The sequence below is a fragment of the Balaenoptera ricei genome, chromosome 4, assembly GCF_028023285.1.
Source record: "Balaenoptera ricei isolate mBalRic1 chromosome 4, mBalRic1.hap2, whole genome shotgun sequence".
Classification (NCBI taxonomy): domain Eukaryota; kingdom Metazoa; phylum Chordata; class Mammalia; order Artiodactyla; family Balaenopteridae; genus Balaenoptera; species Balaenoptera ricei.
Window position 1 is genome coordinate 60,674,424 of NC_082642.1, and position 23,468 is coordinate 60,697,891.

General features: G+C 31.8%; 1 protein-coding gene across 1 annotated transcript in view; it reads right to left on the reverse strand.

The window, feature by feature from the left end:
* Positions 1-1,944: 1,944 nt before the first annotated feature.
* The window catches only part of SI (sucrase-isomaltase), a 98,156-nt gene continuing 76,632 nt past the window's right edge, over positions 1,945-23,468 (reverse strand). The window contains exons 37-47 of the mRNA XM_059921971.1: positions 18,652-18,785; positions 17,317-17,351; positions 17,113-17,229; positions 14,469-14,617; positions 12,566-12,650; positions 12,426-12,482; positions 11,697-11,821; positions 9,144-9,232; positions 5,227-5,276; positions 4,825-4,989; positions 1,945-2,013 (exon numbers count right to left, since the gene is read on the reverse strand). Of these exons, the coding sequence (XP_059777954.1) occupies positions 1,945-2,013; positions 4,825-4,989; positions 5,227-5,276; positions 9,144-9,232; positions 11,697-11,821; positions 12,426-12,482; positions 12,566-12,650; positions 14,469-14,617; positions 17,113-17,229; positions 17,317-17,351; positions 18,652-18,785 (1,075 nt within the window). The remainder of the gene's footprint in view (positions 2,014-4,824; positions 4,990-5,226; positions 5,277-9,143; positions 9,233-11,696; positions 11,822-12,425; positions 12,483-12,565; positions 12,651-14,468; positions 14,618-17,112; positions 17,230-17,316; positions 17,352-18,651; positions 18,786-23,468) is intronic.

Sequence of the window (23,468 nt, forward strand, 5' to 3'; positions counted from 1 at the left end):
GGCTCAGTAGTTGTGGCTCATGTGCCTAGTTGCTCCACGGCATGTGGGATCCTCCCAGACCAGGGCTCGAACCCGTGTCCCCTGCATCGGCAGGCAGATTCTCAACCACTGCACCACCAGGGAAGCCCCTATTTATTCATTTTTTAATCTTTTGACTCTCTTTACCCATTTCTCCCATTCCCCAGTTGCCTGCTTCTGGCAACTACCAATCTGTTCTCTATATCAATGAGTTTTTTTGTTTGCTTGTTTGTTTTTTGTTTGTGTTTGTTTTGGGTTCCACAAATAAGAACTATCATATGGTATTGTCTTTCTCTTTCTGACTTATTTCCCTTAGCATAATGCTTTCAAACTCCATCCATGTTGTCAAAAATGGCAACATTTCATTCTTTTTTATAGCTGAATAATATCCATTGTATATATGTACCACACCTTCTTTATCCATTCACCCATTGATGAACACTTAGGTTGTTTCCATATCTTGGCTATTGTAAATAGTGCTGCAATAAATATTGGTGACACATATATCTTTCTGAGTTAGTGTTTTCATTTTCTTCAGGCAAATACCTAGAAATAGAATTGCTGGATCACATGGTAGTTCTATTTTTAATTTTTTGAGGAAACTCAAAACTGTTTTCTATAGTGGTGGCACCAATGTACATTGCCACCAACAGTCCTCAAGGATTCCCTTTTATCCACATCCTCACCAACACTTGTTTCTTGTGTTTTTGATTATAGCCATCATTATCATTTTATTTTTCCCTGGTCCTTGTATTCTGAGTTATGAATTGTCTTAAATATTTCATTATAACAATATTCTAATATTCTAATTAGGAAAGAATTATATCAAGTTACAGATATTAGTTGACTAAGTAAATTCAAAGCAACCTAAGTGTTAAAAAAATATCAACGATTACTATTTTAGGCCATGACTTAGAGACTCCTCCAACCTTAATGAATGAGCTAGGATGATTTATTCAACTAACTAAATAGAATAGATAGTAATTTTTTTTTCTCCTATCCATAAAACAAAGTTAGAAGAAATTTGGACTTTTGTTATGGACTGAAGTTTGTGTCCCCCTTTTCCAAATTCATATGTTGAATCTCTAATCACCAGTGTGATGGTATTTGGAGATGTGCCTTTGGTACATACACAGTCATGCATGTGGAGCCCTCATTAATGGAATTAGTGTCTTAGAAGATGAGACATCAGAGAGCTTGCATCCTTTCTCTTTGTTTTGTGCCATGTAAGGACACAAGGAGAATTTGGCTGTCTGCAAAGCAGAAAGAGGGACCTCACCAGCCACCAAATCTGCAGGTACCCTGATCTCAAACTTCCCAGGCTCCAGAACTGTTAGAAATATATATTTATTGTTTAAGCCATTCATTCTAAGGTAAATTGCTATAGCAACCCAAACCAAGATAATTTTCTTTTGGAAAAATTTTTAAAATGTACACTGTATGTACTTATATATATATTTATTTTCTCTTTTCTAATTAAATGTACACACTAAGAAATAATTAAATCTGATGACAATTATTGGTACATAACTTATATCTATTAAACATTGAAGAAAATATATAAAATTACATAAAAATTTTGCTTAATTTAAGAATCACCTATTTTAATTATATCTTAATTACACACACATATATATTTAGTAACTAGTATACAGTTTTAGCTGATACTTAGCAAGAGTAACTAGAACAATTAAATTCTTCTAAATATGTTAAAACATTGAATCAAGGCCACATTAATATTATAAAATCAGTATTAATATTGTATACTGTGCAATAACTTTAGATAGATGTTATGAAAATCACATTTTACACAATAGAAGAAACAAATGAAGAGGGTAAATAATTAGGGTGAATAAGTAAATAAGTATGGTGAAACTTAAATCCAGATGTTAACTTCTCTTTGACAACTGGGACTGATGGTGATCTTCATGACCAGTTGATTTCTATTGGCTCATCTAGAGTAACATTATTCTGTCTTAGATCAATGTTTAATATCTAAAAAAAAATAAAATGGTAATTAATTGTTTAACCAGAACTGGTTTTTTAACAAAAACTAATTCCATAAATAAATGCTCTATTAGTAAACAGGTATAGCTTGTTTTTCTTTTCCATTTTGATTAATTTTTATTCCAGAGAGTTCACAACCATTTCAGTAATAGTCTCACCCAACCCACCCATTATACAGATGATGAAAATAAGTCTCAGAGAGGGAGAATGGTTGTCAAAATACAACTAAAAACTGAGACTATTAACCAATTATCTTATATCTACTACTTTATTCTTTCTCCATGACTCCTAAATATGCAGTTATTCATAATTGCACTACATAGATCTCTATGCATTCTGCCCTCAAATATTATCCAGCCAGCTAGAGACAAAACTTAGATTTTAGAAATATGTTTTCTTTTACATCAATCTTAAAGGGCTTTGAGATGCTGAATTTATTGCCAATGATTTCACTGTGCATGTTACTTTCTTTCACTGGAGAGAATCTGTCAGACCATATAGGGACTAAGTGTGGAGGTGACCAGTTAAGCCACTGTACTCAAACAATCATCTGTAATATTTTTACAATTTGTCAGTTTCATTAGACTTTTCCATTGCTCCAATAGACTCACATGACTCTCAGTGCCTTAGCTCAGAAAGTTGAATTCAGTCATCAAATATGCAAGAGAAGAAGAAAACCAACATTTCTTTACTGCTAAACAAATACCAAACACTCAATGGGGAATGTATAAAATTTATTCTTTACTAAAACACAGCGTCTTAGGATTTATTTCCCACGCTTCATAATAGAAGAGTTTAAAAGGTAAAAGGTAAATATTTTTTTTATTATCTGTTAGTCAGATTTGAAACTGATCCATCTTACACCAAAACCTAACTTAGTTCCTTTATATCAAAAGTGAAAAACAAGGAGTACCTCACATAGAATTTAATACCTATACAGATGGCAACTAGGCATAATTGCTGCTAGGAAAGTGTTTTAAAAATTGTATTGATAGAGCAATTAAATGTCCTTTGCATATAATTCCTACACCCATGGAAAGGGCAACCAAAATAGAGAAAGAATTTGACTACTCCCTCCTTTTCCCATATATCTATAAAAACTCAGAAAACAGTAGATGCTCACAAATATTTGTTTTATTTAAATACACTTAGAAGGGACTACTCCTTTGTTAGTAAAATTAATATCTTCTTTTGGAATCATTGAGATAATGAACCATGTAAACAATTTATTCTTAATACTTAAAATTCTTTGTGAATGTATTTGAAAGCAGTGGAATGAACTTTTCTTTATAAGTGGTGTTTTTTATGCCAAGTATTTGGTCAAAATTAACTTGAAATAATACTTGATATGTTAAAATATCTTATTTGACCTTGTTCAGCTGACTGTATTTAGTTTCCTTTTATAGTAAAAATTGTGAGCTTTATTGTTCACCATTGTTGTAGTAGATAAGAACAAGAAAATACGTAAGGAAAACCAGTGTTCTTTAATCTCATTGAACATTGGGCTGTTCAAAAAAACTGATTTCTATTTATGATTGATAATCATTGACTATTTATTCCTGAGGATTTAATTTTCCTTTTTAAGGATTCAGTTTCTTAGTTTGCCATATAAGACCACTGGACTAAATCACTGATTCCTTTACTTTGGAATTTTATAAACAGGTGAAATTTTAAAAGAAGAGAAATGGGGGTGAGGTGGTGGGTTATCAACTTTTATTTTACCATGGAAGGTCATTAAATATATAAAACTCTAATTTTCCAACCTTGATAGAATTTAAAGAAATAGAAGTATTTTAATGCCAAAGTAGTAATTAAGAAATAGTTTCATATTAAAGGGGAAATTCTGATTGCCTACAGAACAGCAATAACAATAGGACAGATGTTAAATTTCAACTGGAAGAAATGGCTTCTCAGGTGCTGTTCAACTCTTACATCTTGTACAATTTATGAAAACCTAAGATTGTGAAGATACAGTTATTATTTTTTTAAGTTGTAGTCAGACAAACAACTAGCTATTTTGTAAGTTAAAGTCATCCGAAGTGTTTAGTTGATAAAAAGCTAGTTGTTTTTATTCAACTTTAAACACAAACAGGTATGTGTACACACACTCAAAGTTTTAGCAGATGTAGCCTTAAACTTGGATCAAACACTTAAAACAGTTAGCTGGCTTCCAGAATATATGTTATTTGAAATCTACTTTCACAGAATTTAAGACTGGAAGGAACTTAAGAGGTTGTTTACTTGCATATTCTTACTTAATTGTAAGGAAAAAGAAGTCCTGAAATTATTTATTCAAAGTAAAAAGCTCGTTCCTAGCAGCAAAGGGATTTTAACATAAGAATCCTGACTCCTTCTTTAATGTGTAAATCATATCCTCATACAGCTCTATGTCAAATTATTCATAGACGCTAATAGACAATTCTATTAATTTTGCAAGGATTTTCAAGTATATTTTATCTAAGACATATTAAATGTTCAAATGTGAACATTTTGGTTTTGAAAAGTATTAGGTTTTGAGGGATGAAAATGATTTAGAGATTTAATGTAAATTTAATTTTGCTTTGATTATTTGCTTTATATATATTATAAAGAACAATTATAAAATAGATGCCGTTAGGTTGATTTATATGTTACCAAGGATAATATGGAAATAGATATGGATGTTTAATGAAAATAAATAAACAAGGAAGTAATAGTTGACCCATAATTATGTTTCTTTAGGGCTAAGAAATACAAGACATTCATGTAGACGTTTTGAATAGCTCCATTTAAAAAGAAACGTTTTCTTACGTCACTTACCTCCAGGTCTGGGTTTTCAAAGTTAACAGACTCTTTATTTCCATTATATATGAGATTAACCTCACTAACAGGAGTCTTTTCTTTCCCCCATATATGGATGTATCCAAGCCGCATTTCATTTTTGTTTATGTAACTATTTTTCAGTATAGTGCTTGTTAAGATGGTCTATAAAGACAAAGAAAAAGAAATTAAACCCTTCATCTAGCAAAAGCAATTAAATCTTTAAAAAGCATATATCTGTTAACCAAAATGTATTTCATAGTATAGCAAATTGTTTATTCATATATTTGCAAAGAGGTATGTTATATAATATATAAAAAATATGTAAATGTAAAGTACAGCATAAAACTTCAAATATTATTTAACACAATTGCAAATAAATGATCTGTAGTGACTACATACCTTGTTTAAATTAAATTGTACAAAGAAATATAGGTCTCTTTCATAGGTGTCTATAGAGAAAAAAAAAAAGAGTGATGTATTTATATTTCCAAAGAAGAGCAATAGTAAATACTAGTACTGTATATTTTGCTTTTCTTTCATAGTAAAAGCGTACCAAATGCCATCAATGTATATTTAATTTTCTCTAAGTTTATATATCTTATTTGAACACAGTCCAAGGAGCACGGAAATATGAAGGATGAGTCACCAGAGAAGGTACTAGATGGATGGGTAAGTTGTTGTGTTCCTGCTTGTATGTAGGAGAGTAACACTAAAGCAGTGACACATCTAAAATCACCTTCACATAGCTCTGGGAGGGTGGAAGAAGTGTAAGAATAAAGAGAATTGGGTGTGATAGTCGCGGACACTTACTGGCCACCTCAATGACTGACAATAAAATAATATTATAAAGAAAAGAGAACATGATGGTAACTTATCCTAGTGTCATTTGAGAAAAATATTCAATTGTGAGAGATTATTACAGGTCAACTGAAATCAAACTGATAAAACATAGGCTTTATACCCAGCTCTTTAAATAATACGTAATCTTGCCAAATTTAAAATCAATTTAAAAAATAATCTTAGAACTAAAATTTATTATTTAGTATTTGTCAAAATCTAAGTACTTTATCACAATGCTGTAAGAGATATGTATTATTATTACTCTCACTGTATAAAAGAGGAAAAGAAAAGTTAAATAAATGGCCAAAAGTGAAACAACTAATTATTATCAAGTCTAGACTTATGTCCAGTTTTCTCTGACTTCTATGATTGTGTCATATGTAAAACCAAACAAACGTGTAAGACAGAAAGGCAAAAGTAGAGTCAAATGCATGACTAAAACAAGTATTAGGATAACACTGAAAAAGCAACAAATTTTAATTCTCTTTTCCACTTATACATGCCAGCATTATATTCATTAATTCTCGGAAAAAAATTGCTTAATTTGAGACTAATTGTGCCTATACTAAAATTAAATGATATTCTGCCCCAAACTTTCTCTGTATATATTAATGTATATACATTGCTTATTTAATATGCATTTTGAGGCAAAATTTTTAGTCTTAATGTTAAATACATAATTATAGCTTAAGTTTTTAAGAGCAATTTTTAAAGTACACATCAATGAGATAAAAGAAAACAAAAGTGAAGCTATTAAGAGGATATGAACGGTTTTGCTGTTTTGCTGTTTTTAATGAATAAGAGAAAGATACCACATATGAACTTAGTCCAGAGTAGACATATGTCTATTTCACTAAGATGAGTAGGACAAATTAATATTTTACTAAGCTACAATTTCATTAGCTAGAACAGTCAAAATTTACTTAATGTATACACATTTCAAAATAAGTTTATTTTGCTTTATTTTTGATTTTTTTTTGAGAGAAAAAAATATGTCTACAAATAATAGTGATTGGGAAAGAGTAAAGGGACCAAGTAGGTGATTAAATAGTTAATTCCAGTCGGGGATTGTAAGTAAAGGAAAAAAACCTGTAAGTTAGTGATCACTCAAGAGAGTAGGTTTGCTTAACCACAAAATCAAGCAGGCTTGCTTAGCAACAAAACCATACAGCATAAGCATGAGACATGCCCAAAACAATAAAACTATGGTGGAATGAGACCCACATCCTGCCCAGTGAGGTCAGTAAGTTAATGATTCCTAGGACATGCTTCTAAACTAAAAATATAAGGAAAAGGTGACATTATACTGAAACCTGAGATGATTTACCATATTTTAGTATATGTTACTGCCTTTTTGCTCATTTCCACTGTGCCATGACAGTCCCGGATTGACCATGTAGGGACAAGAAAACTTCCCTGCCCCATGAAGGAAGCTTGACATCTATTCAAGAATGAGGAAGAAGGTGGTCTTCTCCCCCTCCCCACTTTTCCTTTGATTATAAAACTGTAGCCCACTAAGTTCTCTGCGTGGCAACCTCTTGCCTGCCTGCTTGTAAACCTCACAAGCATCCTATTCTAATAAATCACTTCTTATCTATCACTTTGCCTCTCGTTTAATTCTTTCTGTGCTGAGACATAAAGTACTGGAGCTCCTTGGAGCCCACCAAGATGTATTTCTGTGATTTCAATAGTATTCCATAAATTTTAAATGTACTTAAAAGAGGAAATCATTTAGATATCATCTAGTTTATCGAGTAGATTGGCAAGCTTGCTGTGAGAGAAGACTTCTTTGGAGATTCTGACCTAATAAATCCAGAGACTCTAAGCATTTGTTATGTATTGTTTCTGCTGTTCACTCAAGAAATTTCAGGGGATTAGTTGAGATCTTTATACTTAATTATAACAAATACACTGAGATTGTGAAATAGAACCAAAAAAGTAGATATAATAGGCAAGAACAATTTTCTATGCTTGCATGAAGAGAACAGAGGGAAATGTATGAATTATGTTCAGTTACTTTCCAGTGATAAAACACAAAATCTGCCATGAAACTTCAATAGGGTAAAGGTTATACCAAGTTCTTTCATCTGCTATCTTAGTTTGATAGAAAGAGCTGGAAAAAAAAAAAATTCTAAGAGAAGATTTGTCCCCCTTACTGTTAAAACGAATTAACTCAATTTATTAGATAGTAAGATTCAAATATCCCAAAACAAGCATGCAAATTATGTATAACTTAACTTTGCATCCCTGGGAAATTGTAGGCAAATTCAAGGTGCCTCTTGCTGGGCCCAGTGAGGCAGAAAGGTTGCAAACTTTTTAGAACCTCCCTTAATGTATTAATGAAGTTCAGGGCTCTGAAAACATATGATTTTAACTAATAGCAGTTGAGTTCTTCACCTTCTAAATCACAAAATACTAGCAAGAGGAATTTTATTTTTGAGTCTTGCTTATTACCATATGATTCTTATATCACTTTCTGATATGCTTTACTCACTAATAAATTCCTATTTATTATGTTTGCAGAATATTAACTATGATTTACCTGAAAAGATGAAAGATGTATGTCTTTGCTATTAATGAAAAATCTCTCATCTATGGATAATTTATTTAAATTGCAGTGAACTGCCATACAGCTCCACGCAGATGTTAGTTTTTAAGACAAAGATTTGTGTCAAGAGAATGCTCAGAAGTCCCATCTAGCAGAGCTGGCACTACTAATGGTAGTCAGTAAACCTAATCCTCTAACAGTGTTTATTTAACAGCATAATAATGACCTGTGGGCATTTTACTCAAAGGCAGATTCCTGGGCCTCTTCCCAGATTAATGGAATTTGGATGGGCCCCAGAATATGCATTCTTTACAAACTATCCCAGGTAGCAGAGCACGCACTGCTAAAAGTTTAGTAGTTCAGTCTGATTTTGAGGAATAACCATGGAGTAAACAAAGATTTAAGTTTAAATCTTTAAGCTTTTCATGTAAAAAACTGCTGAATATTAAAACAAAAACAAAAACAAAACAAAAGCTATAGCCATAAAGCACAGAGAACAAGTTTGAGTTTTGTTTCTGAACGCTCTCATGTTTTAGAGGTATCCTTTGTGCATCAATATGTGTGCATGGGAACGTGGTTTTTCAGCTCAATTGACCTCACACGTACTAAGTGTCTATTATGCGAACAGCACTGGGCTAACTTCTGGGAATACAAAGGTGATCAATATATCATCCCTGCCCACACAAAACTCTTTGCCATCTAGACATTGATCACAGGGATTCAATATATCTAGGATAAGAAGAAAGTCTTTAAATATTTGGAAGTCTATTTTTTAAGTTGATTCAACTATTTATTAAATTATTTTAGCTTTGAATAATATTATTGGCTTTTTATTCAGCTTCCAAAGTACAATAATAGGTAACAAAAAAGTAATGTGAGATAATATGTATGTTATCAGCTATATTTATCTCCTAAATGGAACACTTACCTATAGTCTCTCCATCGTCCCAAAAGAGAGATCCTTGTGCCATCTGATTATCATCTGCAGCAACAATGAGCTTCATGTAATTTTTTCGACTATAAGAAAGAAATACAATTTTACCAAGGTTTATAGAGTAGCATATTTCTTGTTATGATATGACATCCATATAAGTGTCCAAAGGAACACAGACTGTTTTAGGCAAAGAAAATAAAAGGATTTTCCTTTTTTAATGAGTTAATGGAAATTATATAAACCATAAAACCCTTCATATTTAATAGAAAATATCATGCATTTCTTTGCTATCAAGGATTCACCTACTGTAACAAATCAGAAGTGGCCTCCTTTATAACTAAAACCATATTAAGTTTATTCATATATTTATTTATTCTTCTCTCTGATAATCCTGTCATTGACCATTAACATAAAGCTGTTTCAATAGCATGTTTTAATCTCATATGACTTAAGCCTTCCTCACATTTCCATATATAAATCACTTAATTATCATTGGCAATTGTTAATAAGAATGTGAAGAGTAGCCAGAATTGCAAGGCTTTTCCTTGGATTGGACAGTACTTCCGAAGCTTGTGCCTACAACAGGCCTATCTATGAACTAAATATCTGCTTCCATGCTCAGTATACAAGCTTGCTTTGACAGCCTCATATGGCTATGGAAGGATTTCTCAGATAAATTATGCTTAGCTATCTGCCTTTTCCAATCACAAATGTTGAAGGTTATACTGCTATGGAAGTCTCCTAAAATATCCAGAATATCTAGAGTTCAAATCTCCACAGCAACTTTATATTTTCCATGTACAGATATTAGCATGTCTTAACATGCATGTATATATGTATTTCAATTGATAGTCACTGAGGTAAAAGATAAGTAGATCTTATTAGCAACATTAAAATCTGGTTTAACCCACAATTTCCTAACATACATAAAATAAGATTAAAAGAGTTTCACAAATTTCATTCTATCCTGTATATACAGTTGACCAATGAACAATGTGTATCCAAGTATCCACAGTTCCTCTGCATCTGCAGATTCAACCAACCATGGACTGAGTAGTACTGTACTATTTACTATTGAAAAGTATCCATGTAAAAGTGGACCCATGTGATTCAAACTCATGCTGTTCAAAGGTCAACGGTATACCTAAACCCAATATCTTATTTACTTTACACACACACACACACACACACACACCCAGAACACCCAGAATGGCCTCTCTACTCGTCTCTCATAACATAAGGATTTCTCAAGGCACAACTTATGAATGGTCTCCTCCATGAAACTCTCATTTCTCAGGTATAATCATTTTTCTCCTCTTCAACTGACATCAGCGTAAAATATTGATAGAAATGGATCTGGGTAGCTCCAGAAGCTAGAAAGAGTCTATTCATGCCAACTGGGGCTGTCAGCATGTAGATCACCACAAGAGTGGGTACAGCATGAGATGAGAAGAGGAACAGAACTGAGTCCTCTAGAATCTGAACGTTTAAGCCAGGAATTTAGTCAGGGGAAATAGACTCTATGACTGGTCTCAGAAATTCACTCTTACATCAGTCACAGGAGACAGAATGGACCCATGATCCGTGGAAATAGGACATGTTGTTGATTGTGAAGGAGAGAATACCACATAAGGTGTCTTAGCAGATGATCAGTTATAAATGGTAATGGATAGAAAATCTGAGTTACCTTTCATTGTTAAATGGGACAAGGTTGCTACAAATAGGTCTGGTTCTTCTGCAGACAGCAGAGGACTTAAATAGCGTGAAGGAGTAGTGATCTTGTCAATGGATATCTACATTTCATAGACTAAAGTGGGTCTGGGTATGTGTCACAGGACTGATGGAGGCAGAAAAGGGGGAGCAGAAAAGATAGAAAGAAAGAGAAGCCCTCTGAGCCATGTTTGCTTAAAGCTCACAGAATAGTTCATTTAAAAAACATATTTTCATAAAGTAAATAATATTTCTTTCCAAATAGACTCAGAAAAAATGACGAGGTCTTACGTGAGACTGACATTTAAAATACAAGACATTCGTTTATCAATACCTTTGCATGTTTACACAGAGGACATTAAGTTTCCATTGGTATTTTGGTCGGGGAAACATTCTATCATGTTGGAGGACAATTTTCCATGAGTTTCTCAAGTTTCTACACATTTTGCATACAGAAGCAATGACAGTTTTTCTCCCTTCAAGGCAAAGAATGGATGCTTTTGCTTACAGCCTATTATAAAAGATTGAGTTTCCAAAGTGTTGCCTTCCTTAGCTGTGACATAAACCTCCTGGGTGGGCAGTATCCACCTGGGCCACTTGATGTCACCCACATGAGACTTGGGGGGCAGGGGCAACTGGAGCAAACATGAAGCTCATATTTCTTGCTATGCCAAGAGTAAGAAAGACCTCTGTCTCAGAGCCAGAATCCATGAAACTGTGGCAGGCTAACCTGTAAGCTTGGAAGTAGGATAAAATCTCAGACCTTTCCCAGTTCTTGACAATTCTCGCATGCTCTCTCTCAAAACCTAATCTGAGTTCTGTGAACACTTCACTTACCTGTAAAATGTGTTTTGAGCAGCCTCTTGACAAGGTAGAATATAACCACCACGGACATGTAGATTTATTTCATATAAAGGAGCTGCAAATGTATGAAATTTTTCTCTGACACCAATATCTCTGCCCTGGAAATGACAGCATTGGATGAAAGAACAAAACAATAAGAAGTAGAATCACCAGCAATATTGGTACTTGAGGGGGCACATTTATAGAATCAAATAATATACTTTTTAATTAAACAAATAATAAAACCACAAACATTTATTCAGTAATTCATGTTGTTAAAGCATATACTTATTCCTTAGTTTATTGATAGCTTTGAAAGTAATTTACCACCACGTGTTTTTGTGGTGCTCACATGAAGAAAATACATGGGTTTTTGATGGGTCACAAAAGTTACTCCTGATTTGTCATATACATGATTCTTTAAAGGACTGCATTACTTTTAATGATCTTTCTGCATACCTAATAAAGGGCAATGACCTTTTTGTGCATACTGTATAATTTCCACATTTATTTGGTAAAATAAATCAATGACTACACAAGAAACTATGGCAGAATAAATTAACTCTTTCACTGTTTGTTAATTTGATTCTGATATAATTAGCAAGAAATATCTTGCTCTTTTTAAGTGGAAAGGAAAACAAGTATGTCATTAATAAAAAGGCTATAATTAAGTTGTTACCCATTTCTGTTTAGTCAACCCCCCAGAATTCCTTAACTACTTACTGTATGGTAGTCAAACCACCGAGCATTAGGGATGTAGCCTTCTACAGTGTCAGCGTACTGGAATTTAAAGATATAGTCATTAAAAACATATAAACCATGGAAAAATTATTTTGTGAACAAAAATATGTGGTAGGACTTACAGCTTCCAATACAGGGGTAACCATAAATGCTGGACCCCACAGGAACTGTTTGAATATATCCCAGGTTGGCTTTTCATTAAAGAACCTGGACAAAATATTTACAAAATTAAATCAAAGAAATTTATCTCTTCTGAATACCATAAAATAATTATTAAAATCACATTTTGCAGTATGGACTTTTGTGGATTGAAATGAAAATCAAAACATAAAAAATCAAAGACAATTTTATCACTTGGAATTCAGTGTGCAGTAGTACAATACTTTATAAGTAAATCTAGACCATGACTAAACCTTCCAACAAAGCGCAGAGTTGCCATGGATGTGTAAGACCGAGTGAGAAATCTCCTTTGAGGAGAACTCACATAAATTCAAATATTAACTTTGTCTAGTAGAAGATCAACAAACCAGGAAGCAAGAATTATAAACACTCTGGAAGAAAAGTGTGAGACAAGTGTGTTATAAGAATCTTAATTTGGTAACTTTAAAAAGAGTTTGCACATCCTATGTAAATTAAGCTCACTGAATAGTGAATTTATAAATCCTTAAAGGTTCTTCCATTTGGTAATACGTTTCTGAGTTTGCGATATAAATGGCTGAAAAAACAAAGTCTGCTTTTTATAGTTTGAGAATTGTCACTATTAAATGTCCACATTTTTTCTTTAATTGAAATGGAAGTATACATTTTTAATTTTTGTTCTTTTGTTTGTGTTTTGTTTTACTCTAAACTGAGATTAATGCTAAATTGGACTGCTGGGTTTTTCCTTTATGAACTTCCCATGGGAACAAAAACCCAGAAGTTCTCAGCAGGACAAGAGTCTGCATAGTTAATAATAATGTTTCTGGCTGGGGACTCAGACCAGTGCTGATACGCCAGCTCTTCTGGAAAGTTAATAGGGAGAAGACAAAGAGGAAAATTCTAGAAATAAAAGAGGGAAGAGTTTAATAAAATGTTACCAGAAATACAGAAGGGATTATGGTAATAAATTACTAGAGGATAATTTGAATCTAGTAAGTTTTTTTTTTTTCCTTTTTTTTGGAAAGTTGGATCTTTTATTATTAGAACAGAAGGCATATTGATCTACTTATTATTTTGGTAATTTTATCTTGGCTACTACTGTTTAATTTGAGTAAGTATTAGCTGTTTATTTTTTACTGATTTATCAATAGTGAAATCTAACAAATCACCTCAATCAATTACTCTGGTAATATAGGGCACACAAGAAGCTAAGTATATCATGATTATTTCAAGGGTTTTTTTGTATTTATGGTTGAATGTGTGTGTGGTTTTTTTTTGTAACATCCATAAGAAATTGCTTGTATTTGCCTTAAAAATAGAACAGGCTAAATTTTTTGCAACTATACTCCATAGAATAGAATTTCAATATTTGGTCATATATCAGTTTGAGCTTCAAAGAGTAAATCCAAAACAATTGTCACAGAGAATGGTAGAACTGTTCTAGGGTACCCAATTAGAACACCTCTAGGAGGAGTTAGGATGGTCTTCTTTAGTCAGGCATTTATATATGGTGGATTTACTTAACTGCTGTAAACTTCAATTAAGTCAACCATAATATAGAGATAATATTACTTATTTCCAAGATCTTTTGAAAACACTCAGTGTAATAAGGTATGTAAATTCTCTCAAACAATACCTGGTATACAATAGCTATTCCTAAGAATTATTACTTTTTAAAAACTGATTAATTGTGTTTCATTTTTAATGGCATATATTAGTCTGTTTATTAGTAGATTTATGTAAATGCTTATTAACCCAAAATGTACACTTAAATAACAATGAAAAAGCTTTCAATTTAAAATGTTTTATATGGCAGTATAAGTGATTATTGAGTAAATTAAATGAAAGCTATCTCTCTCTGTGATAGGAAAAAAAAATTGTGCTTACTCATGCAAAAGGGGTCGGATAACAGTGCCACCATGAGCATGAATTTCATGCATCTGTGTATAGAAATAGGGCAATAAAGTGTATCTAATATTTAGAATATTCTTTGACATTTCAGAAAAAGTTGCATTCCAGGAAGCAGGATCTTGTCTCTGAAACAAAGCAAAATGAAAGTGTCATAAGCTGTTGTCCTTGTTTAAATCATAATTTTCAAATACATATTTGAAGAATAAACAATAAGGCATAATTTAATTCACTGTCATGTGCTACATCACAAAAATCTTATGGAGTAGTTATTTCTATCTCATACAATGGAAAGAGAAAGCATAACTAATATTTTAATAAGAAAATGCAAATTAAGTCCATGGGTTGATTTCATTTAGGTGAACATATGTAAAGAGCAGTTCACATTTGAATAAGTGACAAACACATTGTCAACTGTGGTGATGCTCAGTGTAGGGTGAAAAGTCTAGGAGAGAAACAGAATGCTATATATAAGTACATTGAAATAAACAGACATGCAGAGCCCATCATGGTGACCCTGCACATTGTGTGTTCTCATGAGAAATGAATAAGTTATGGTACTAAAGAATTAATAGTATAGGAGGAAGAGGGGATCTAATTAATGTTGGATAAGAAAAAAGAACATGCCCATATCTGCTCTGGAATATACTCTCCAGGTAAAAAGACTAAAATTGACACTGGAAAGATAAAAGCTTCTAAAAAATGTTATTGCACTTACTGGCTAAAAAAAATAATAAGGAGAGTGATTAGTATTTTATATTCTAATTTATACCAAGGGAAAAAACAAGGCTGCCACATAACTCCAGGGGGCAACACTTGCAAGGGCTCTCTGTTATCAACAGGAGCAGAGCCCTTAAGAGTGGTATCATATCTATGAAGATTCCAACTCTTCTAGATTTAAGTAGTAAGAAAGTTTGAATGATGACCCATTGTTATCACCGGTACATGTAGTGTTAGAATAGGCAAAACCTTGAAAGTGCAATGGTCCAAGAAATATTAAGCTATATATCAATATGATCCTACTGTTACTAGATTCAAAGTCAAGTTAGAAAAGGCAAAGATCATATCTGTTGCATACTGACTTTGTTGACGTTATTTCAGTTTTAACATGATAAAACACAAGCATTTAATTCTAAACCATACATTCCTAAATTCAATTATATTACTTCATAATTAAACTTAAGTTGAGTTCTGTAGATTTTTATTCAGAAGTACTTCATCAGTCTTTCCCACTCCCATTTCATCTTCTCAAAAGCTCCAGCCACATTCACATCTTGGAGTCTTTCACTTGTTCCCCAGACCTGGAATTCTCCCCCATATATGTAAATTTGTTGCTTTATTCAACTCAAGTCTCTGCTCTAATGCTAATGTCACTTCATCTAAGAGGACCAGCTTGAGCATCCCTTCTAAACCAGAACACCCACAAATCTCTATCATTTTAGCTTACTCTAGTTTTCACTCATATGATTTATTTGTACTTGCTGTTTTATATATATATATATATATATATATACATATATATATATATATACATACATATATATATATATATATGAAATTGTCTATTATCTGTTATCTCTATCTTTCCTGCATTATATAAAGCATTAGGGCATGGATTTTGTAAATATTAAATAATAGATTTTTAGTGAATTCTTGTTGAATGAATCCCTGTTCAGGATTTTATTGATTCATGCCTCACTCTCCCAACAATACAGCTTTCTGAATTTCATTACTGACATAAAGTTTTCCTGCTAAAATATTCCTATCCCATCAAGTTGTCTCTATTGCCCAACTTCCAAATTTTTCCAAAATGTGGTCCCATACTGCCTTCTAACCTTGTATAGATTTTCATTTTTATTTTTCATTTTCTAATATAAATTCTCCCTTCTGTTCTGACAAAAAATTTCCCAGGGTGACATGAAGAATTCAAAACTCATGTTGAGCTCTACCATTTGGTTACTATGGCTGGAATCCATCCTTAAAAGACCAGCTCTGTCTACAATTCTTCCATGAGGTGCATTTTGATAACTTATCTTTCTTCTATACATCTTCACTGAAACTATCACAAAATTTAGCACTTACTTAGCTATTGCTTGCAATTGTTTATACTTTTTCATAATTTTTATTATTGTCTCCGCCTCACTCAAAAAGTTCTTCCAGTTTAGTATATAGTAAAGTAAATAGTGTCACCACTCAGAAATTAGTTTTCATGATTCCCTTTTCCTTTTTTTCTATTTCTCAACTCATTTTTAAAACATTTGCTTTTTAAATCTGCCCATTTCGTGCATTGATTTTAAATGACTTTTCTAATTAGTTTGAAATTGATTATATTTTTTATCATTCTGTCCAGGTTTGGAATAATTTCCAGAAGGAATTTTTTTTCTGGCTAATCCAAAATTATATAGAACAGCAGTAAGTATGCCAGCTAACCAAGTCTTGAACCCCAAAGTATAAAGAAAACCCAAGTCAGAAACTTCTCAGAGTGATGGGCTCAGATGCCGTCAGTAAATGTAAAGAGATTCAAAACATTCATCTGGAAATCAGCCAGGAAGGGTGAATTCTATTCAAAAACGTTTAAGGTTAGTGGGGCAAAGGAATAAGAGTAAATGCAGTAATTACATACTCTAGTAAATGCAGTGTTGTGATTTCTTGCATTTGGATAAAATGCTCCAAGTTGCATCCAGCGGGCACAGAGCTGATATTCCGAATTGTTGAAGAAACCACAGATATCTGCTCCAGTCTAAAATACAGTTATATTTAATTAATTTTAATAGTTTGTTTCTTAATATTAACAAGTGATGAAGAGAAAAGGAATAGAGATACTTACATACGACATTCCAAACAAACTAAATTCCATCATACCTAAAAAAGTTAGGAAAAAATTATAGAAGGCCACTATTTCATATATTTTGACATTTGTTTTTTTTCTATTTATGAAGATGTTCTATTTCTAATACTGACCTCTAATTCAATGAAACATTTTTCAGATTATTGATATACTTTTCTATCATTTCTTCCCATGAAATTTATGTATTTTTTTACTTTATAATGTTAATGACATTTATAAAAATAAGACACTCTAATAAGGCCTCCTTGACACTTTCAAGATGACACATTTAGATCACAAAACTGTTACCAACACATTATAGTATGAGAAGAAAGCGTTAGTGGCTCCATTTTTTAAATAAATTTATTTATTTATTTTTTATTTATGGCTGCATTGGGTCTTCGTTGCTGCGTGCAGGCTTTCTCTAGTTACGGCAAGCAGGGGCTACTGTTCGCTGTGGTGCGTGGGCTTCTCATTGCAGTGGCTTATCTTGTTGCGGAGCACGGGCTCTAGGCACTAGGGCTTCAGTAGTTGTGGCTCGTGGGCTCTAGAGTGCAGGCTCAGTAGTTATGGAGCACAGGCTTAGTTGCTCCGTTTCATCTGGGATCTTCCCGGGCCAGGGCTCAAACCCGTGTCCCCTGCATTGGCAGGCGGATTCTTAACCACTGCACCACCAGGGAAGTCTTCCTTGGTTTTATTTTTAAAATAAAATGCTGTCTCTGTAATTATTTAACCATAGGTCTCATTATATGAAACAAATTGAATTATCCTTATTAGCTAAAAATCTCCTGAGGAATGATCATTTTAATAAAATAGAGTGCATGTGAATTCCCAGCTCTTCTTTTAAAGGAATATTTCTAAACATTGATTGTTTTCCTTGAATCCTAATATAAATAGTAAAGAATTTTTATGTCTAGATATGGAACAGAGAAATATTCTCTTTAAAATAATATTTTATTTACTCTTTATCCAACTATTGTCAGAAAACTTTCAAAATTTGGTTTGAGATGTTTCATACTTTAGCATCTATGAGTGATTCTTATTCCCTAGAACCTAGAGTTTCTAAGCCTTTCTATTCTTAGCTCTATATGTTATCCTTCTCATCTCTTGCCCTTTCATAGGAGGAAACTGAGGCCAAAAGGGATGAAATTATTTTCTCAAAATAAACTAGATCCTGCTTTCTGGCCCACTGCCTTTTCATTATGCTGTTTGTCATAAAATATGATGCCAAAAGCACATTTCAGAGAAGGACTTACAAAGTATATGAACTAGCAAAAGTGAATACCTAATAGAAAATTCAAAAGAATAATGATAAAGATGGTGACTCTCACATACCAATGATAGATTTGTCCAAATTGTCCCATTTTGCATAGTTGTCTCCAAGCCAGTGTCCTACCCATCTTCCAGCAGTAGGATATGTGGAACGAGAAATAACAATTCCTCTTTTGCCAGTTGCCTTCTGCAATGCACTAATATAGATGGAGAGGATCTATGAGTTTTTATATGAGGTATTTTCTTTGGATATTTCTACTTAGGACCACTTCATTAAAGAAAAAACTATCTGATTTATGATGTCTATGCTGTCTCTTATTCCGACTAGCTCTTTATTAGTGAGTCTTTGCTCATTATACTATAAAATCCTTACAAGCATGAAGGACATCTTTTTTCCCTTCCAACATTTTCCAGAGTGACATGTCTAAGTGGCCCTTTATTTATTGGTTCAGTGAATACAAGTCAACTACTGATATTATCAAATCAACTAATTATATTGTGAGTTTTTGAATGAACACATTTTATTCTACTTAAAAGTGTTCTCTTAATAAAGATTTAGGCTCCATTAATTGCTCCAACCCTTCTTATTTATAACTTGTCAACACTTAATCTTCATATTACTCTGCAGAGAATATTTGCTATAATACTCCCTGTTTTAGGGAGTATTCATATATATATATATATATATTAATTGGAAATAAAATGTTTATTTTTATATTACTTAAAATAATTTGTATATGAACAAGGACTAGAGACCTATATCAGGAGGAAATATTTCAAATACTTAATTAGGCAGATTTGTAACCCACTACCATGTTATAAACTGTATCTAATCATTTCCTTGTTAAAGATGGACCACAGTAATTGTACTGATTTGTTTATACATAAATCTTCTTCAGTGACACCTTGAGATTCTTGAGGTTAAGGACTGACTTAATCTTCTTCATATTACTTACACCTAATACGTAAAATAGTATAATAGTAGCTTAAGAAATTTTTGAATTCATGAATATTTCAAAATTACAGGAAACTGAAAATATTTTAAACAGACATATGATGATATATTGAACCATCTGTTGATAATAGAAACAATATTGTATTTGCTAACTTAAAATTTCCTACTTGTATGTCTCTCTTTAAAAAAAATCATATAGGAAAAACCATCTTCACTGCTTCATTTTTTATAACAAATATAAAGGATCTAGTCAATTGAGAATCAGTAATATATTTAACATATGTCACACATATTTGCAGACATTTAACAAGAAGTGAATGTATATTTATATAGGGAATTGAAGAACTGATGATTAGTTTAGAAATCTTCATGGAAACATATCTTAAGTTTAGTTAATTTGCAAAGAAAATTCATTTTATTTAATTGATATAAAAATTATTTACAAGGATAGAGTTGTCCCAAATCTTTAATGTTTCCACATACAAGAAATACATATTCTTGAAGGTTCTTTTTTTCTGCCCTATGCCTTACTTTTGCAAAAAGTCTTTACTGAGGTTTTAAGTTAATAACCAAATATATGCCTTTTTAGATTTCTGATTGAGAAGAATTCTGCATAAAATATTTTCACAACAACTTTCTCGTAAGGGAAATCTAACCTCTTGCATTAGCAAAATCTCCTTTGTAACCCTTCACAGAATATTTCTTATTTGGGAAATCACTTGCCACCACTAAAACTATAATTTAAAATTACATAGCTATAAATATTTTGTAGATATTTCCATCATGTTCCAACTTTACAGATGGTTAATCACAATGAACTTAATTTAATTTTAAGAAACACTTTTCAACCATAATACAGTTTGTTCTCTGTTACAAGTTGATTTGGAAAATTTAGCTTATAAAAAGTATTTCAATGTTGTGTTACAGAAACATTTTTATTACATGTTTATAATTGTCTACATGAGCAGTTTTTGAAAAGTATTAGAAAAGTTATAAAAATACGTTATTGGGAAAAAAAGTCCTTCTAAAGGAAAACAATGATTTTTAGAAAACTGTACATGTAGATTACAAATGTGGGTTATGTGAAAGGAGAATATTGAATTGAAAAAAAAAATTAAATATTTTAAAGCCCTAACAATAAATAAATATCTATACTTTTGTCATGGTTTCTAAAGATAACAATTTCAAAATTATTAAATTGACTATTGTTTTTAATTACTGATGAAATCAGTTGGTAAATATACCCCAAATACTGCTATCTCTGACTGGATGATATTAAATTCTTTTAGAATACTGGCCAGTAATGCTCAAAGAAGAGAAAGTTATACAGGACTGTTTCTCTCAATGTTTATTTAAAAAATCTCTTTGAAAACTAAAGACATTTTTTGAATTATATTTTTAGAAAGCAAAAAATTTAGTATTGTATATTTACTATCCATTAGAAATAGTAACTTGCCAGTTTCACAACTCAAAGAGACTAACCATTAGATCAGAAAATGTAATTTCAGTTTTAGTTTTAGAGTTGGATAACAAGTTTTTTGTAAGCTGAAATATTTCCATTTTTTTTGAGTGTATAAGTAAAACTTAAATTTGAGATTTCTTTAGTGAGAAGAATGTGAAAGTCTAAACCATGGAAATGGTTTTATGGATTCAGATCTCAATTTTTTTTTTAAACATCGATACCAGCTATATCAATGTTCAACTCAGCCATATTAATCAGAAAGTAATATCTAAGAGACACGTATTCCGTATTTTTTCAAGTTACTAACAGTTAATTAAGAGAAAGTTACAACTATAACCAAGAAAACTTCCAAATTATATATGACCTGTATAGTGTTTGTTTTTTTTATCTATACCAGTCTTATTTTTTGTTAAAAAAATTGCAAGAAGAGGTCACTTCCTATAGTACACAATTCTCCCCAAAAAAAAGCCCCTTTTATTTTTCAGGTTAGATTCACTAAACATTGAAAAGCAACATAATTTTCCAAGTTGCTAAATAGCCCAGTCTCTAGGAATATCTGAGGAAAGAACTTATATTTATTAACATTTTTATTTCATTCTAAATTAAGATTACAAAAATCTTGGGCATTTACTTAAAAATTATATACTTAACGCACCCTGAACTTCCAAAGGGAGTCAAAGATTTTGATTTTTCTATGTTCCCTCTAATGAAAAATATGTAGTACTCTCAAAAGTCATTCAAGGTATTGTTGAAGATGAAAGTATGGAATATATAGCTGTATAATCCTTGGACAATTATCTGAGATTTAAACACACAATTTGAAATTTTAAAAATATATTTCTCCCTACATCTGAAGCATAGGCTTTATTTCAGTACAATATTGAATTTTAAAGAAGACAAAGATCAATTGAAGACTGAAAACTTTTCGTGTGGGATTTATACATGAAACTTCTTCATTTGCCACTGATCTCCAAGGTTTTTTTCTATGAAACTGTTTGCAGTCTTTCAAGCTGATTATTTACCTCCTGTTTCTGCAACCACTCATTCTGTTCTTTCCTTGTTTCGGTTGTTTGTTTCATGTTAAGTGAAGAGCACAATAACAAGAACTAGGTGAATGTCAAATGTGTGCCAATTTTGAAAACAGAAAATGAGTCACAGAAAGGAACAATAAAATGGTACAGTCTGAGTAACTTGAAGAAATAAATTACACTCTTAATCCTTTCAGTTTTCTCAAATGATAAAAAGTCTTTACTCTCCATTATTTGCTTAAAAGTAATTTATTTATAGCATCCTTTTACATTTGTCAAGGTCTTTAAACGTATAATGACTATATTTAATCTCTAAAATATCTGAAGGAGAGTTCAACAATTTTTTTCTCATATAACTGAAAAAATTAAATAGTAAGAAAGTATTTAAAAGATATAAAAAGTCTATAGCTATGCATACATTGGGCTTTTTAACTCAACATTTAAAATTTATTAATCTGTTTAACTTAAACAACAAATGTGGTTAAATTTTACTGAAAAATTTTATGGACAGGAGCAAAATTAACATTAATAAAGGGATGTTCTTTGGAAGATTGTACTGATAGCTTCTTCATAATGTTATTTAAGAGTTAAAAATGATTCTTAAACGTCTCTAAACACCTTTGTATATCAACTATTCAGAAATTTACCTACTTTTGCCTTGAATTTATTTATATAATTTTGATAGTTGTGGTGAGATAAAAATTGATTCACTTAAATTTACTAAACACCCTACAGTGTGTCAGGAACCATGCTAGATTCTGTAATGTGCTCCAGAAGTTCAATTTACTGCCCTCTATGAAAAAAAAAAAATATTTTCTTCCAATTTTCCTTAAAGTACATACTTTCATCTCAAGATGTATAAATTTTGCCAAAGAGTTCATCAGTCACTTCTCAATATTTTTGTTATGTTTAATATCTATAGCTTTATGGTAAAGTGAGGTTAGCTGAGGATAATTGTGCTCCAATATTATGTTCCAGTAGGGTTAATTGAAGAAGCATTTGTCCCAATAAAAAGGCATTATTGAAGACCAGTTTGTTTACTCTTTTTTTTATATTACAAAATATTTATTATGAATTTTTTCAAGTTGACATTGTCAGTGTTTCTCCAAAGTAGTTTCTCTTTATACACAACTTTGAATTACTGCATAATAGCATTTAGAATCTTGAAGAGCCTCTATTTTGATGTTATTGTCAAACAACACAGAATTCTAGCACAAGACAAGGAAATTCATCCCCACCTCAGATCCTTATTTCCCAGGAACCAGCATTGTTTTATTTCCACTTAGCCAAATATATTTTAATTGATTATTATTCCTCTTTCCATGGAGATTTTAAATTCATTGGCATTGTCTAGTAACATACTGACACATTCATTAAATCCTAGAAGTGTGCCAACCATATCCTTGTCACAGATCGACAAAGAGCAAATCCATGA